The following is a 16,329-nucleotide window of genomic DNA, read 5'->3' on the forward strand; positions in this document are numbered from 1 at the left end:
TGCCAGCTTGCAGCTGACCATAACAATAGTCAAAACATGAAGAAAGTTCAAGGTGTGTGGCTGTTGATTTGTGGTGTGTATCTAGAACAATTTGACATGACATTTCACATTAAGACAAATATTAAGATTAGCATTACAGCTAATAATAACAACCATCCTTGCCTGCAGCCTTTGTCTGATTTAATTAGCCTTGGCCTAGATACAGTCTGCAAGCACATGAAAATAACTGAGCATTTAACAGCCTGAGCTAGACATCCTGTCTCCACTAAACATTTCTAGACAACAAATCTCTGAATATCTATCTAACTAAGAAATAACAAGAGTCTCTAGGTCTGCGGTACATGTCCTCTGTAGCACTGTGACATCTGTGAACCAACCTTCATTTATGTAGAAGCAGATTCCACCTCCTCTCGTTTTCCCGGACAGCTCCTTTACATGATCCGCTCTGAACACCTGGAAGCCTGGTATTTGCGCTGTCCGCTATGGAGTCGCTGAGCCAGGTCTCCGTGAAGCACAAAGCAGTAGAGCGTGCAAAGTCAGAGTTAGTCCTGTTGACGAGAAGGAATTTCATCCTTTTTGTTGACCAGGGAGCGGAGATTAGCCAGGTGATTAGATGGGAGTGAGGTCTGGGTTCCTCTCTGTCGTAACCGCACCAAAGCACCAGAGCGTTATCCACGCTGGCGGCATTTTTTCCAGGTCCCGTATATCGCTGCTGTACCTCCGATCCGAATGTTTATATAGCATTCATCGTTCACAGAAATCGGAGGAAGGTAGTTTGGTTTGAGTTGTCCGATATTTAACAGTTCTTCTCTGGTAAAAGTAATCCAGGATGAGTTGCACAAGACCAAGAAAACAAAGAAAAACAACAAACACACGAGAGCGCGATTAACCACGACCGCCATCACTGTCGGCGCCGGAAGTACATGGTACTCAAACAAAACACAGTTTCTAAACCGCTTAGTCCCAAACAGGGTCATGGGGGTAAAGGCTCTATTCTATTATAAAGCCACGTCCGGTTCTTTCAAACCAGGAACTCAGTGAGACGAAGCAGACCACTTGAGTATATAAAAAAATATAACCGTGCTGGTTTATTCAAAGGGTCACAGGCAAGAATTAACATTCCACGTCCAGGCATCTTCCACCCCCAAAACTGCGCGCAGGCAGCCCGGAAGAAGAAAGACCCCGAACCTAATAGCCTATACAATTTAATCACTTCATTGGGCTAGCCCCATCCTACGCAGGCAACGTCAAACCGTGATGCCACCTGATATGCCAGCTTGGCAGCTGAGCAGAGTAGTAGTCAAAACATCATGCTACTAGCAATATTCATCCTGCCTGCAGACTCTTCAATCTAGTTGACCTTGGGGCCCACATGCAGCCTGCAGCAAGCTCATGACAATGAACTGAGCATTTAACAGCCTGAGCTACACATCCTGTCTACCCTACACATTTCTAGACAACAAATCTCTAAATATCTACCTAACTAAGAAAATACCTAACAGGGGGATGGAGCCAATCCCAGCCAGCTGTGGGCCAGAGGCGAGGTACACCCTGGACAGATCGCCAGTCCATCGCAGCTTTTGTCTTTCAAAGATCATTATTAACAAGCACACAAATTTCCTTTTCTGAAGATGAGCTAACGTTACAACTAGAGATGCACCGATCAATCAGTGTCGATCAGAAATGTCTGGGTTTCAGCGTGATCAGCCTTGTCTAGTGACCAGCCAGTCAGTCTGAGAAAGCCAGTTCTGTGCCAAACTGGCACAACCTGTGATACAGACCAAAAGCCTATATAAAGTCTATACTGGGCACATGTTCACTTGTGCGTTAGAAGCACTTGGTGTACAAAAAGCGCGCAGAGGAGCCTACAGAAGCACCTTGGAGAAGGGAAATTTGTGTGCAGACCTCCAAAAAATAGTACAGGGATTTAGTGGCTCCACATGAAATGCATGTATATGTACAGTGTATCCATCCCCTGGTAAAACACAGCAAATATTGTACAAACTATGCACACTTCAAAAAGAACTGCGTGCTCAGTAGGACTGATGTTTCTATTACCTGCTGCACCTTTTTGTATTTGGAGAAGTACAAGTATTGCCCTTCATTTCTAGCTGGTGGTTTGTAAAATAAAAAACGTGAGAGACAGATGGAAAATGTTAAACTTTGTTTTATTTTTAATACAGTGTAATTTTTTATTAGAGCAGAGTTACAAAAATGTTTGTGTATGCTGCCAATTATAGGTCTTGGGAAGAAAGAAATCGGAATCAGCCAAAATTGGAATCGGCAGGTCAGACAAAAAAAAAAAAAGAGTAATCAGAATTGGCCAAGAAAATTGCAATCAGTGCATCTCTAGTTATAGCACAAGCCAACTCTTGTATGTGTATGATTTGGAAAATTACTTATATTGTTTATTTTTAGAAGTAAATACAACCACTGTAACAAACAGGCATTAAAAATGTGCCTTTCTTCTAATGTTCATACATGTTCATGTTAATGTACCACCCAAAAAAAGTGCATCTTTAGCCATCAGATAAAGTACATGGTTTACAGATTAAATTACATATGCCATAGAAATATAAAGTAGCATGAATTGGAAATTATTAAAGCACATTTTTATATTAACAGTATTTTATACACTCCCCATACAGAGATAAAAACCAACAATAATTTTCCTCTACTAATAATTTGCCATTTATGCATAAACAGACAGTCTAGGCATATAGGAATTCTTGTGCAGCTCTTCTTTGGAGTCAGGTAAGGAGTCAAAAGCCAGAAAGAACACTTAGTCTTAAAATAAAAAGTTACATAAAGGCAACAAAGCATTAAAAAGGCATACACAAAAATAAACAGCATTAAAAATAAGCATTAAAAATACACAGCAAGAAAACAGGAAATATTGTTTCAGGAAAACACTGTGAAAGTCCTGGAGCAGCCCTGCCTGAGTCTAGTTCTGAACCCAATAGAGCACCTCTGGAGAGACCTGAAAATGGCTGTGAACAACACTCCCCATCCAACCTGGTTGACCTTGAACAATTCTGCCAAGCAGAATAGAAGAAAATTCCAAAAGAAAGATACTAAGATGTCTTGTCCATTATTATTGTCAACACTGTATTCCTGATCTAACTCTGGTCATTTTAGAGAAATATGCAATAAAATCCAAGTGTTGAGGAAGATTAAAGGGGAAGTAATATATTCCTCATGTCAAGAAAGTGTCTGAGGTAATGGTAGTAGGGTACTTAATGTCCCTTCTACAATGATTGCTTCCACAGTGCAGACAGCCTGTATATTGCATTTAAACTTTTTTATTATTTAGTTCTCTTTACCATCATTTAGTCCAAAGATGAGATGAGTTATTACATACAGCATTTTCATACTTATCACTTTAAATAGCCATGCAGAGTATACATTTTTCAGTTTTTGTAGTGACACATTCTTTGTGTATGTATAAAGAAGCTAATTATGCAAACTAATGGTAATAGTTATTTTCTGGAAATACATATTGCTGTGTGCCTATATATGTGTATATACTGTATACAGTACAGTATTTATTTGTATATATTTCAGTGATGTATACAGACATACAGAGCTGTGTCACTCTAACCATTTTACAGCTTATCAGTGTCAGACAACCACATGCCTTTACTACAAAAATTATAGACATTTATTGGCTAAGTAATAAGTGAGGGAAAGGTCGACTCTGCTGTTCACCCCATCTATATTAATGAAGCTTGGCTAAATAACAAACACCTCTTTATAAATTGCAGTTCAGTTCAACAGCAGCACAAAATACAGCTTCCAAAATGAGTTGAATCAATGCCTCTTTAAAACAGTTTGAACAAAAACCGAGAAAGCAAGGATTTATTACAGGACAGTTGGATTAGACGGCATTAGTTTTAGCTTGGTGTGCCTAATAAATTGCCAACTCTGTGTAGTACTGTATGTGAATACTGTAATGGTAGAAAGCTGGTTGCAAATCCTACACAATCTGTTTACCATACATTCTAGTACATTATATAAAGGTATGTACAGTTCATACATGGTAACAGGAGCAGCCATCCTAGTCACTGTCATATTTTAAGATCAGATACTAATTTGGTGATGTTATTTTGATTATAAACAAAGATGTTTTACAAGACCACTGGGTCATGTATTTGTCTTAAGCTTACTGCTATAGATTTTTGTGGAGGCAGGAATCAGCTGTGAGTGTATTGGTATTTATCCGGCTATAAGGGGTTTGAAGGGCTTTCAAAGGGCATTTCAGACATGCATGCAAATCCGCCAACAATTACTGATACTCCTTTAGTTTGGCATTAGTATTTCTCTGTAGCATTGTAAACTACATCTTTGTGCAAATCCGGAGGACCTTACAGATCACCACAATGTCTAATTTTAATATTGTGACCTATTAATTTTATTTTATCCAGGTCATTATCCAGCTGCCTTGAGGTGATTCTAAATTCAGCTGTTAATCATAATTACCTCATGCTGTCATAAAATTTTATGATACCACAAAATTACCTGAAACATGGTTTCTTCATTTCTTGTAGAGAGGCACTTAAACCCAAATTTGCATGAAGTACAATGTAATGTAAAAAAAAGCTGATTGACTCTGAACATCTGCAGCTATGATGTTTTAGCAGCACTGGTGTGAATGTGTAGTGTAGGCTGGACCGCAAGCAAGGATTGGTTAGGTCTTATCTTGATGGGATGGTTTGACAGGTACTGCATCACATTAAAGGCCTTATCAATCCTACTTGTCACATCCAGCAGGAGGCGTACAGATAGGCCGACCCCCCCACACAACTTATTGAATTTTCTTTGAGTTTTACTCTGTATCTCAGCGTAATCCCACAGCAGAACTGTTACTCTGTTGAAGAGATGCATTTGTGCAGCCCTATGCATGTACTGTCCTTTCTCAAATATACAGTATATTCTGTACTGTATGTACCTGCAGAGATCTTCAGATTATGGAGTCCATCACTTCTTGGTGAAAAGGAGGGCTAGAAATACTGTTGACCCTTGGTTGAACGTCACCACCCATGCCCTGCGGAGACGGTGCAGGCAGGCGGAGCGGAAATGGAAGAAAGATGAACTACATGTTTCCCTTGCCATGCTAAGGGACAGCCTCCTTTCTTATCAGAAAGCTGTAAAAGACGCTAAATCGCAATACTTATCTAATATTATTTTAAATAATAGTCAGCACCCAAAAGTTTTGTTCAATACCATTAACTCGGTTATTAATCCTCATGGTACAATGGCCACTGAGGGCTCGGTTGCAAATTGTAATCAATTTCAGAGATATTTCATTGATAAAGTTCTGAATATTAGGCGAAACATTCCCATGTCTCTACCTCATGTACCACCTGTATCTCATGCACTCCATATATTTGATTCCTTTTCTCCGATCTCTCTGCATCAATTTGTAGGACTTTGGCTCTTGTTACCATTGCTAACTCTGAGAGACGAGACAGTGCTGATTTATTCAAAGGATCATAGGTAAAATTAACATTACACGCTCAGGTATCTTGCACCTCCAAACTGCTCGCAGGCAGATGTAAGATGAAAGACCCTGAACCCACCAGGCCTATACATTATATCCCCTCAGTTGGGCTAGCCCCATATTACACAGAAACGTCAACCGAGACGTCTCTGTTGCCAGCCTTGCAGCTGGTCATAGCAGTAGTCAAAACATGAAGCAAATCAATGTGCATGTGATTTTAGCTTTACTAGACTTATCGGCAGCATTTGATACTGTTGACCATGCAGTTTTATTATCTTCACTGGAACACCTTGTTGGGCTGAGGGGCACGGTTTTAAACTGGTTTAGTTATTTCTTGAGAAATAGAACCTTTTCTGTCATTATTGATGATTTTTCCTCTGATACAGCCCATCTTACCACTGGCATCCCACAAGGGTTGACCTTGGCACCTTTACTTTTCTCTTTATATATGTCACCGTCAATTATATGCAGGCATAATGTTCATTTTCATTTTTACACAGATGACATTCGGATTTATATGACACTGGTATTATCCGATCAAAATGCACTTACTCCACTGTATGACTGTATTCGGGATATCAGGATTTGGCTTGCCCAGAATTTTCTTCATTTAAATGAGAATAAGACTGAATATATCTTTATCAGCCCCGATCCAGCCGCAGGTGTATCCAGTTTACGTACCTCTGCCCCTGCACTCACAGACATGGTAAAAAAAAACCTGGGAGTGATATTTGATACCGGTTTTAATTTTGATAAGCAGATCAAAGCTGTTGTCAAGACCAGTTTCCTTCACCTCAGACTTTTAACGAAGGTTAAGCCTTTTTTATCCCGAGGAAACTTAGAAAAGGCGATCCATGCTTTTGTTACTTCGCGATTAGACTATTGTAAAGCCCTTTACGTTGGTATATCTCAGTTGTTGCTCAGGAAACTTCAACTGGTCCAAAATGCGGCAGCTCGGCTTCTGTCCAACACTCCCAGGTATGCCCATATTACTCCTGTTCTTCCCACATTACACTGGCCGCCTGTACATTTTAGAGTTGAGTTTAAGATTCATTTATTTGTGTTCAAAGCCTTAAATGGCCTTGCTCCACTTTACCTGTCTGAACTTTTATCTATCTATGTTCCTCGTAGAGCCCTGCGCTCTTCTAATAACCTGTCCCTAGTGGTTCCACGGTACCAATCCAAAAAATGGGGTGTCCACGCATTTGCTGTTTATGGCACCAGAATCTGGAACTCGCTACCGCTTGAGATTCGGTCTATCACCGAGCTAGCGGTTTTTAAATCCACATTAAAAACGCACCTTCTTAAACAGGTTTTTGATCTTTAATTTGTTTTATCTGCCTCTAAATGGCATTGTCTACATGTTGCTTTGTGTTCTATGATTATCTTGTTGACTATTTAGCATTGTTTTAGTCAATAGATATGTCTATACTGTGCAGCACTTTGGGCTCTTCTGAGTTGTAAAGTGCTATATAAATGCTGTTTATTATCTTGCAGTTTCTTTGATGGCTCTTAAGCTATCATCAGTGAAACTTTTTCTTCACTTCATGTGCGGATGTTTCCAGTGGTTCAAAGGGAATAATCCCTCTCCCTTGCCTAGAAGGTTTTTATTTTTATTTTCTGCAGAGGTTCAAATTTGGCAATATTGTCAGTAGCTTAACAGTGAAAAAAAACAGCAAAGCATCTGGAAGTATTTAGTGAGTGAAAATGCAAATTAAAAAGAATAGATTTAATAGGTCAACATCAGCTGACTAGCTCCTGCTGGGTGTACCAAGGGTTAGGCGTAAATCTAGAGCGGACAGAGTGGAGGGGACAGATCGTTTTCCGTTGTAGCTCCTAAGCTATGGAATGCGCTGCCTCTTTATATTAGGCAGGCCCCCTCATTGGCTACTTTTAAAACTTACTTGAAGACCCATTTGTATGCCTTGGCGTTTGATACGGTGTGAGACTCTGTTCGGGTTCTGGTTTTGGATAGTACTTTGTGCTATTTTGATTTAGTTATTTAATTTTATTGTTGTTTTATTCTTTTTATTATGTAGTTCATATGTTTACATGTTTTAAATTGAATCTTATGTTAAACACTTTGTTTGGCTCAGGCTGTGTTAAAGTGCTCTATAAATAAAGTTGAGTTGAGTACAATTTTAAAGGAAAGTCTTAAAATTGGCATGAGCAATTGGTGATTGTTGCTTTATTTGTATAGATAACTAGATTTTGAAACTGTTATTGTATTATACATGCAGTTCAGTATAAGTACACCGATCAAGCATAACATTCTGACCACTGGCAGGTTAGGTGAATAATACTATCTGTTACACTGGCACCTGTCAGTGTAACAGATATCACACAGCAAGTGAACATTCATTCCTCAAAGTTGATGTGTTGAAAGCAGGAAAAATGGGCAAGCAGCGGAAGCAGGGGTGCTGCAGCACCCCCGCATCACGGGGCCATACCACTACCTGTAAATGGCTGAAAATGTTATATATTTATCCTGTTTTATTTTGTGTTTTAATTTAAATTTCAGATTTCATTTCTTTTTTCATGTCATATAGACCTAACCTTTCCTAGTCCCTAGGTTGTTAAAGTTGAGAGCAGATAAATTTGAAATAAAAATTGCTGCTTGGTGCATAAGAACAACAAGGCCACAAACATTTACTGAGTGAAACTTACCATTTCCACTGCCCACTGCTTGAAGTGAGAAACAGCTACACACAGACTGCGGCGCTCTGAGTGAATTTACCTGCTGTCAGTAATACCTGTAAAATGATTGATCGGAACATGTGCAGAATATTTATCATCATGGCTCATGAGCTGCTTTTATGTGTTAATTTGTGCGGCTTTTGTGAGTAGATTTGATGTCTGATCAGCGAGTCTCAAGGATCATCTCAGCTCAGCAGCTCTTTATCATCGACACCCTCTCATAGCAACTTTCCGCACAATGACAGATGAAATTATAGAACAAACAGACTTCAGAGTTCCTACATTTTAGCAAGTGCTTGTGACAGCTTAGGCTGTAGAATCAATGAGGTTCCTTTTGGATCTCAGATTCTGTTTAGTTATAATTAGTAATTTTCTGGAATGTGGAGTAAATAGTTTGTCCTCTCAGAGCATCTCCCGAACTGTAGATTTTATTGGGTGTTCCAGTCCTGCAGTGGTTAGTACCTACCAACAGTGGTCTGAGGAAGGACAAATAATGAACTGGTGACAGGGTCATGAACACCCATGCCTCAGTGATGATGAGGTTGACCTACTGTAGATTAAACTTTTAAATTTATTTCATCCTTTTCAAAAGATTCCATTTTGTTTGACTCTTTAATATGGATGAAAATGAGAAATACTGTACACTGGTCTCTATGAAGAGAAAGAGTCAGGGGTTATTATGGTAAAATCAAGTCAAGTCAAGATTTTTATTTGCCATTTATGCATAAACACAGTCTAGGCATATATGAATTCTTGTGCTGCTCTCCTATGGAGTCAGGTAAGGATTCAAAAGTCAGAAAAAACACCTAGTCTTAAAATAAAAAAAATAAAAAAATTACATAAAGGCGACAAAGCATTAAAACCGCAATACACAAAAATAGGGTAATAGTATTTTCCCCAGTGAACTTCAAAGATCGCACTTAGTAATCCACCATGTGGATTTTCAAGCATCGCACTTAGTAATCCACCATGTGGATTACTAAGTGCAATGACCTCAAGTCAAGTCAAGATTTTTATTTGCCATTTATGCATAAACAGACAGTCTAGGCATATAGCGATTGTTGTGCGGCTCTCCGTTGGAGTCAGGTAAGGAGTCAAAAGCCAGAAAGAACACTTAAGTCTTAAAATAAAAAAGTTACATAAAGGCAACAAAGTATTAAAACACAATACACAAAAATAGGGTAATAGTATTTTGCCCAGTGACCTTCAAACATCGCACTTAGTAATTCACATGGTGGAGTTGGATATGTCATTACACTTGGTGAGGTAGTGAGGGGTTATAACATACTAAAACACAGTTTATATTCAGGCTTGTTTCCATTGCTTGGTAGAGAATGTCCTGCTATTATTCAGGTCCCACAAGAGAACACTGTTGATGAGATGCTCTTACTGCAAGTCACAGTCACTTCATCAAGGTCATCTCAGGAAACAGCAGATGCCCTGATATTGCTACCTCCTATTCTGCATGGGTAGATTCATAGGATACAGTTTGGTGTAAATGTGACACTGTGTTGTCTGATGGTTAGGTGGAGTCAACCCAGAGTATGATCAGGATCCTGGGACTATCAGCCACCCTCCCCAACTACCTGGATGTGGCCACCTTCCTACATGTCAATCCCTATATTGGCCTCTTCTTCTTTGACAGTCGCTTCAGACCAGTGCCCCTTGGACAGACCTTTGTTGGCATCAAAACCACCAAGGTAAGATGATGATGTTGATGTATTTACAGACCAATAATGGTAACTTGGTAACTTTTAACTGCGCAGGGAGTTCAGTTCTTCACGGCGATACATGCATATGTTGTATGTGCGGCAACTCTGACAAATAGGATAATGAAATTTAAGCCACATGGACCCACATACATAGACAGGGCCAGGGGTGGCACCAGCCACCCCCAAAATCTGATCAGCAAAATGTGATATTAATGAATGAAAAATGAAAAGCACTGACAAATAATTGCCTTAAATACAGCTGACATTTTTCTGGTGCTCTATAACTGGTAATGGTCAAATTAGTTTTCTTTAATACCATGCCTGCAGCATGATATTTTCATTCATTTGTCCAACTGTGTTGATGTGGAGTACTTGGCATGATTCACCTCAGTGGCGGTGGAGAACCACTGCACAGCAACGATGTCCCTGGCCATGAGTAAATAAGGAGCACAGCTAAAGTTAGCTAAAGAAAGCACTATATGTGTCTCATTTGTACACAAAATAACACTTTGATTTTTAATAAAGGGAGGCGACAGTGGTGCGGTGGGTAGCGCTGTCGTCTCCCAACCAGAAGGCTGAAGGTTTGAATCTCAGTCAGAGCACTGAAGATGGGTCGTGGCTGGGTCTTCCAACATGACAATGACCCGAAGCACACAGGCAGGATAACCAAGGAGTGGCTCCGTAAGAAGCATATCAGGGTTCTGGGGTGGCCCCAAAATCCCTGTTGCAGTGTGTGCAAACCTGGTCAAGAACTACAGGAAACGTTTGACCTCTGTAATTGCAAACAAAGGTTTCTGTACCAAATATTAACACTGATTTTCTCAGGTGTTCAAATACTTATGTTCAGCAGTGCAAGACAAATAAATTCTTTAAAAATCATACAATGTGATTTCCTGAAATTTTTTTTAAAATTCTGTCTCTCAGAGTGGGAATGCACCTACAATGTGAATTTCAGACCCCTCCATGATTTCTAAGTGGGAGAACTTGCAAAATTGCAGGGTGTTCAAATACTTCTGTTACTCACTGTACCTTTTACATGTATTTCAAATGTGCCACCCCTCTCTGAGTCTGTGCCCCAGCCTGGCCACCCCATCCAAAATTTTCTAGATCTACCCCCGCCTGCATGAACCCTTGTAGATGCAAAACACATGAATTAGACTTTGCAGTAATCAGTGAAGTTACATTGTTATTTTGTAATTTTGTGTCCAGATCCAACAGCTTCATGACATGGAGGAGGTTTGTTACAACAAAGTTCTGGAGCAGGTTAAAGTTGGACATCAGGTATGGGTTCTTCAGCATGTTGGAATGTTACAAAAATGTATGCATGTTTACATACAGACATGTTTACATATTGTACTATGCTTTATTGTGTATGTGAATGAATGCAATGAAGAATGCATGCATAGACTATCCATGAAGCAAGTACTAAAAATCATACTTTTAAATGGCACAATTTTTGGCCCAAAATAAAGTTAGATTTTTGTGTTTCTGGGTTATCCACTTAATGGATTAATTGAGCTGCATTCGTTTGTCTATGTTGAGGGGCCACAGTACTGACCAGATCCTCTGTATTTAAAGACAGTGCCATTTAGCCAGTGCATTGTTTAAATCAGTCAATATGTAGTTTTCCTGTTTGAGCAAAGAGGAATTTTTCTGGTGACATGACAACTGTAGCTTGCTGAACTGAGCTTTAGCATAAGTAACATTCATCTGTGACTTGTTTGAAAATCTTTTTGGTTCCAGCTAATATTTGTAAAAGAAAAAGCCTTTAAAATGATCTTATGTATGCACATACTGTATATCATTTAATCCTAAAAATGCCTTTCTTTACAACTTGTTTTTTTTTTTCATTAAATTCCTACAGTAAATATTTGTTTTAACTTTTAGAATGAGCACCTGCTATCTAAAGTATTTGAAGTCTTTATCTCCCTCAGTGTTTCCCTCTTTCCAATCCCTTCCCCCATCCACTCACCATCACCCTCCACTTCTGCTTCCACTCTACACCCTCAGAAGGCCTATTGGGAACATGAGAGTTGTGAATTCAGACTTTACTGTTTAGCTCCCATCTGCTACAGGAGTTGAGATCCCTGTTGAGCATGGTTGTTATCCTGTCTGGATCATTTTATTGCAAGTGCACACATACCTACGCACACCCTTTTTTTTTTCCCTTCTCTCATGTCCATTCTGTCCCTCAGAGGCGCTTAATTCTCACACGACCTCTAGTAACATGTTGTGATATTAAACATAAGAACATATTATGGCTAAGGCTACAGTTATACACGTCATAATAATAATATTAAACACCCTGTCTGCTGACAGTCATCAACTCTTCTCTCTAGTTATCCTTGACCAGATGTACCCTGTAGAAACTCATAAGCATGCCTAAGCATTTACCAGTCTAACTAGACATCCTATCTCCACTAAACATTTCTAATACATAAAGTATCTATCCAATATCTATCTGACTAAAAATACCTAACACTGAGAAGTCAGCAGTTACTGCCGACAATGCTCCCACACAGCTCAGTGGTGCTGATAAAACACCTTTGATAAATAGCATTTGCTGCACTGGTCTTTTTGGACCCTCTGTGTTTGAAGCATACACACAGCTGGTTACTGCATGTGTGTGCAGTCATGCAGTACTGTTTGGTCTAATATTACACCGTATGTCAAAACTAAAATGTTACAAATTTACATGAAAGCAGTGTCATAGGTGTCTTGCGTGGTTATTTACAGTAAAACAGTTGTTACACCAAATTACTGTAGGCACTTGAATCATTTCAGTTATTTTGTCAGTGCACACAATGGGTTCATATTGTGGGACTATGGTTCTTGTTACCATTGCTAACTCTGAGAGACGAGACAGTCCAAGTAACTTCAAAACAGTGCTGATTTATTCAAAGGATCACAGGTAAAATTAACATTACACGCTCAGGTATCTTGCACCTCCAAACTGCTCACAGGCAGATGTAAGATGAAAGACCCTGAACCCACCAGGCCTATACATTATATCCCCTCGGTTGGGCTAGCCCCATACTACACAGAAACGTCAACCGAGACGTCTCTGTTACCAGCTTTGCAGCTGGTCATAGCAGTAGTCAAAACATGAAGCAAATCAATGTGCATGTGTGTGTCTGTTGATTAAGTGGTGTGTAACTAAAAACATCCTCACAGACTTCTAGTAACATGTCGTGACTTAAACATAAGAACATATTATGGCTAAGGCTACAGTTATACACGTCGTAATAATAATATTAAACACCCTGTCTGCTGACAGTCATCAACTCTTCTCTCTAGTTATCCTTGACCAGATGTACCCTGTAGAAACTCATAAGCATGCCTAAGCATTTAACAGTCTAACTAGACATCCTATCTCCACTAAACATTTCTAATACATAAAGTATCTATCCAATTTCTATCTGACTAAAAATACCTAACAATATCATATGTGCAAATACTGTATTGGTGTTACACCTTTTTGTGATCGTATTCTATTATCCATTAATAAAATTAAAATAAAATAAAAATTGTAAAATATATTTTAAATTGTCACCCATCTATATGTCTGTGGATGACTGGAAGAATGTTGCCCTGTCTGGTAATCCATGCACCAACAGCATCTCTACAATGGCAAACTTAGGTTGTGGCCTGAACAATGAAGGGAGGCATATGGGTTCAGAGATTCCACAAATATCTTTTTTTTCAGAGAGTGACAGGTGAGTCAGTAGACTTCAAATTGAAATTCTACAGATTGGAGTTCAACTTCTCTGTAGAGGTATGTGCTGAGTTGAGGCTTTAACCCTGTTCACCTTATTTTTTGTGTTTCTCAGGTGATGGTTTTTGTCCACGCTCGTAATGCTACAGTGAGGACGGCAATGGGGCTGATTGAAATGGCAAAGAACCGTGGAGAAATATGTTTCTTTCAGCCAGACCAGGGTCCAGACTATGGCCAATGTGAGAAACAGGTAGAAAAACCTTTAACAGTCTGTGCTTACTCTAATTAAAAATCATCAGTATATTATTTCTGCTGCTTACCAGTGTTTAGCAAGATTATTCTTCATTACTCATTTAAGAAATTAGGCTGTGATATTGATAAATAACTATGTTCTGTCAGTAATCATCATATAGCATCAGCTTACTAATCATAGTCAGCTGAAGCCACATGCATGTATTTGATTAAAACAATGCACTTAGCAGTGTCATAGTATTCCATATAGTCATTTCAGTATTTTCCAAGTTTGAAAATACAAGTGCTGGGATAATATTTATCAGAGGCCATGGTGTGCTGATGCAGGAAATGGTGTGGGGGCACTGGTTTGCTTACTAATTAAAGAAGAGAGGTACAAAATTGTCCTCTGTGTAAACTGCTTCACAAAAGGCATGGCTTGTAGCCAGAGACTCTTAACCACATCTCTTGTATAAACTCTAACTTACTGTTTGGTTACAATCCTAGCCAGCTCACTTGCTATGTAACACTTGGCAAAGTTGGACAACTTTTTTGGCTGGCTAGTGCTATTGCGGTTTCCCCCATAAGGACATGGATGCACTTCAGTTCCTTCTATTGTTGAGGGTATGCATACATGAACATGTTGCACACATACGCAACCGTTGTGTGTAACTGCTTCATAAGAACATACCTATGGTGCACTAAACGAATGTCCAGTTTACTTGTCGGTGCACTTTCAGCGTGGACAGTCTGTGCTGACTCATCTGGGTACAAACGTCCATAGAAAGTCCACTTAGACCCTAGTGGGCTCAAGCTTGATTTATGGTTCTGTGTTTAATCTACACAGAGCCTACAATGCAGACTACATAAGAGGCCTCCGCCATTGTGAGGACTTATACTTGTGCCTGGTGTAATAATAAATAATAATAAAGCTTTATTTATATAGCACTTTACATCTCTGGGGAGCACAAAGCGCTGCACAATAGAACATATGTGTCAACTAAAAAACAATACTAGAACAATAAATAAGCAAGAATAAAACACAAATTTCCAAAATCGGAGCAAAAATAACTTCCATCAAGATACAAATAGCATAAAACAACAAGTTAAACGATGTCCCTTTGGGGCAAATAAAATGGATTAAACACCAAAGGCCTGTTTAAAAAGGTGAGTTTTTAAAGTTGACTTAAAAACCACTAGCTCGGTAATGGACCGAAGCTCTAGCAGTAAAGAATTCCAGAGTCTAGGGCCATACACAGCAAAAGAGTGGTCGCCCCATTTTTTATATTGAGACCGTGGGACAACCAAGGACAAGTGCTCTGAGGAACGCACAGCTCTGTGCGGAGCATAGATAGATAGCAGATCCGATAGGTACGGTGGAGCGAGGTCATATATAGCCTTAAAGACATATAGCAACATCTTAACCTCAACTCTCCACTGTACTGGCAGCCAGTATAGTGAGAAAAGAACAGGGGTGATGTGGGGCATACCTGGGAGTGTTCGACAGCGTTTTGGACCAGTTGAAGCTTCCGAAGCAAAGACTGGGAAATACCAACGTAGAGGGCATTACAGTAGTCTAGTTGTGAAGTGATAAAAGCGTGAATGGCTTTTTCTAAGTCTGCACGCGATAAGAAAGGCTCCACCTTCGTTAAAAGTCTCAGGTGGAAAAAGCTGGTCTTAACCACAGCCCTGATCTGCTTATCAAAATTAAAGTCACTATCAAATATCACTCCGAGGTTTTTCACCATACCTGTGAGTGAGGGGGCTGAAGCACTTAAACTAGATACAACCGCGGCTGGATCAGGGCTAATAACAATATATTCAGTCTTGCTTTCATTTAAATGAAGAAAATTCTGGGCGAGCCATTGCTTTAATATCATGAATGCAATTATGTAGAGGAGTAAGTGTGTTCGAATCCGATTGTATCAGCGGCATGTAAATCTGAATATCATCTGCATAAAAATGAAAATGAACATTATGGCTTGATATAATTGAAGCAAGTGGTGACATGTATAAAGAAAAAAGTAACGGTGCCAGGATCGAGCCTTGAGGGACGCCTGAGGTAAGAGGGGCTATGTTAGAGGAGAAGTCAAATCAAATCAAATCAAATTTCATTTGTTGTGATTTGGCGCTATACAAAAGTCATCTCAGGACACTTTACAAAGTAAGGTCTAGACCTTACTGTTATCACTATTATTACATAGGGAAAATCCAACAAATCCCCCTTGAGCAAGCACTTGGCGACAGTGGGGAGGAAAAACTCCCTTTAATGGAAGAAACCTCCGACAGACCCCGGCTCTTGGTGGGCGGTCTTCTGCCTCAACCAGTTGGGGTGAGTGGATAGAGGAGAGAGAAAAGAAGAAAAGCAACAAGACACAACAAACAATGAAACACTGGGCAGGTTGATGTGGCCGGTGACTGCTCATCAGAGACATAGAACTCCAGTGCCAGGGCAACCTGTAGAAAGGGACAGG

The 16,329-nt window shown here is 39.6% G+C and overlaps 1 protein-coding gene across 1 annotated transcript in view; it reads left to right on the top strand.

Annotated features, from left to right (window-relative positions):
- ascc3 (activating signal cointegrator 1 complex subunit 3) overlaps positions 1–16,329 on the top strand; it is a 245,725-nt gene that overhangs the window by 135,779 nt on the left and 93,617 nt on the right. The window contains 3 exon segments of the mRNA XM_020621661.1: positions 9,724–9,897; positions 11,119–11,190; positions 13,740–13,874. Coding sequence (XP_020477317.1) covers positions 9,724–9,897; positions 11,119–11,190; positions 13,740–13,874 — 381 coding nt within the window.

Source organism: Monopterus albus, unplaced genomic scaffold, assembly GCF_001952655.1.
Source record: "Monopterus albus unplaced genomic scaffold, M_albus_1.0 scaffold264.1, whole genome shotgun sequence".
In the NCBI taxonomy this organism is placed as follows: Eukaryota; Metazoa; Chordata; class Actinopteri; order Synbranchiformes; family Synbranchidae; genus Monopterus; species Monopterus albus.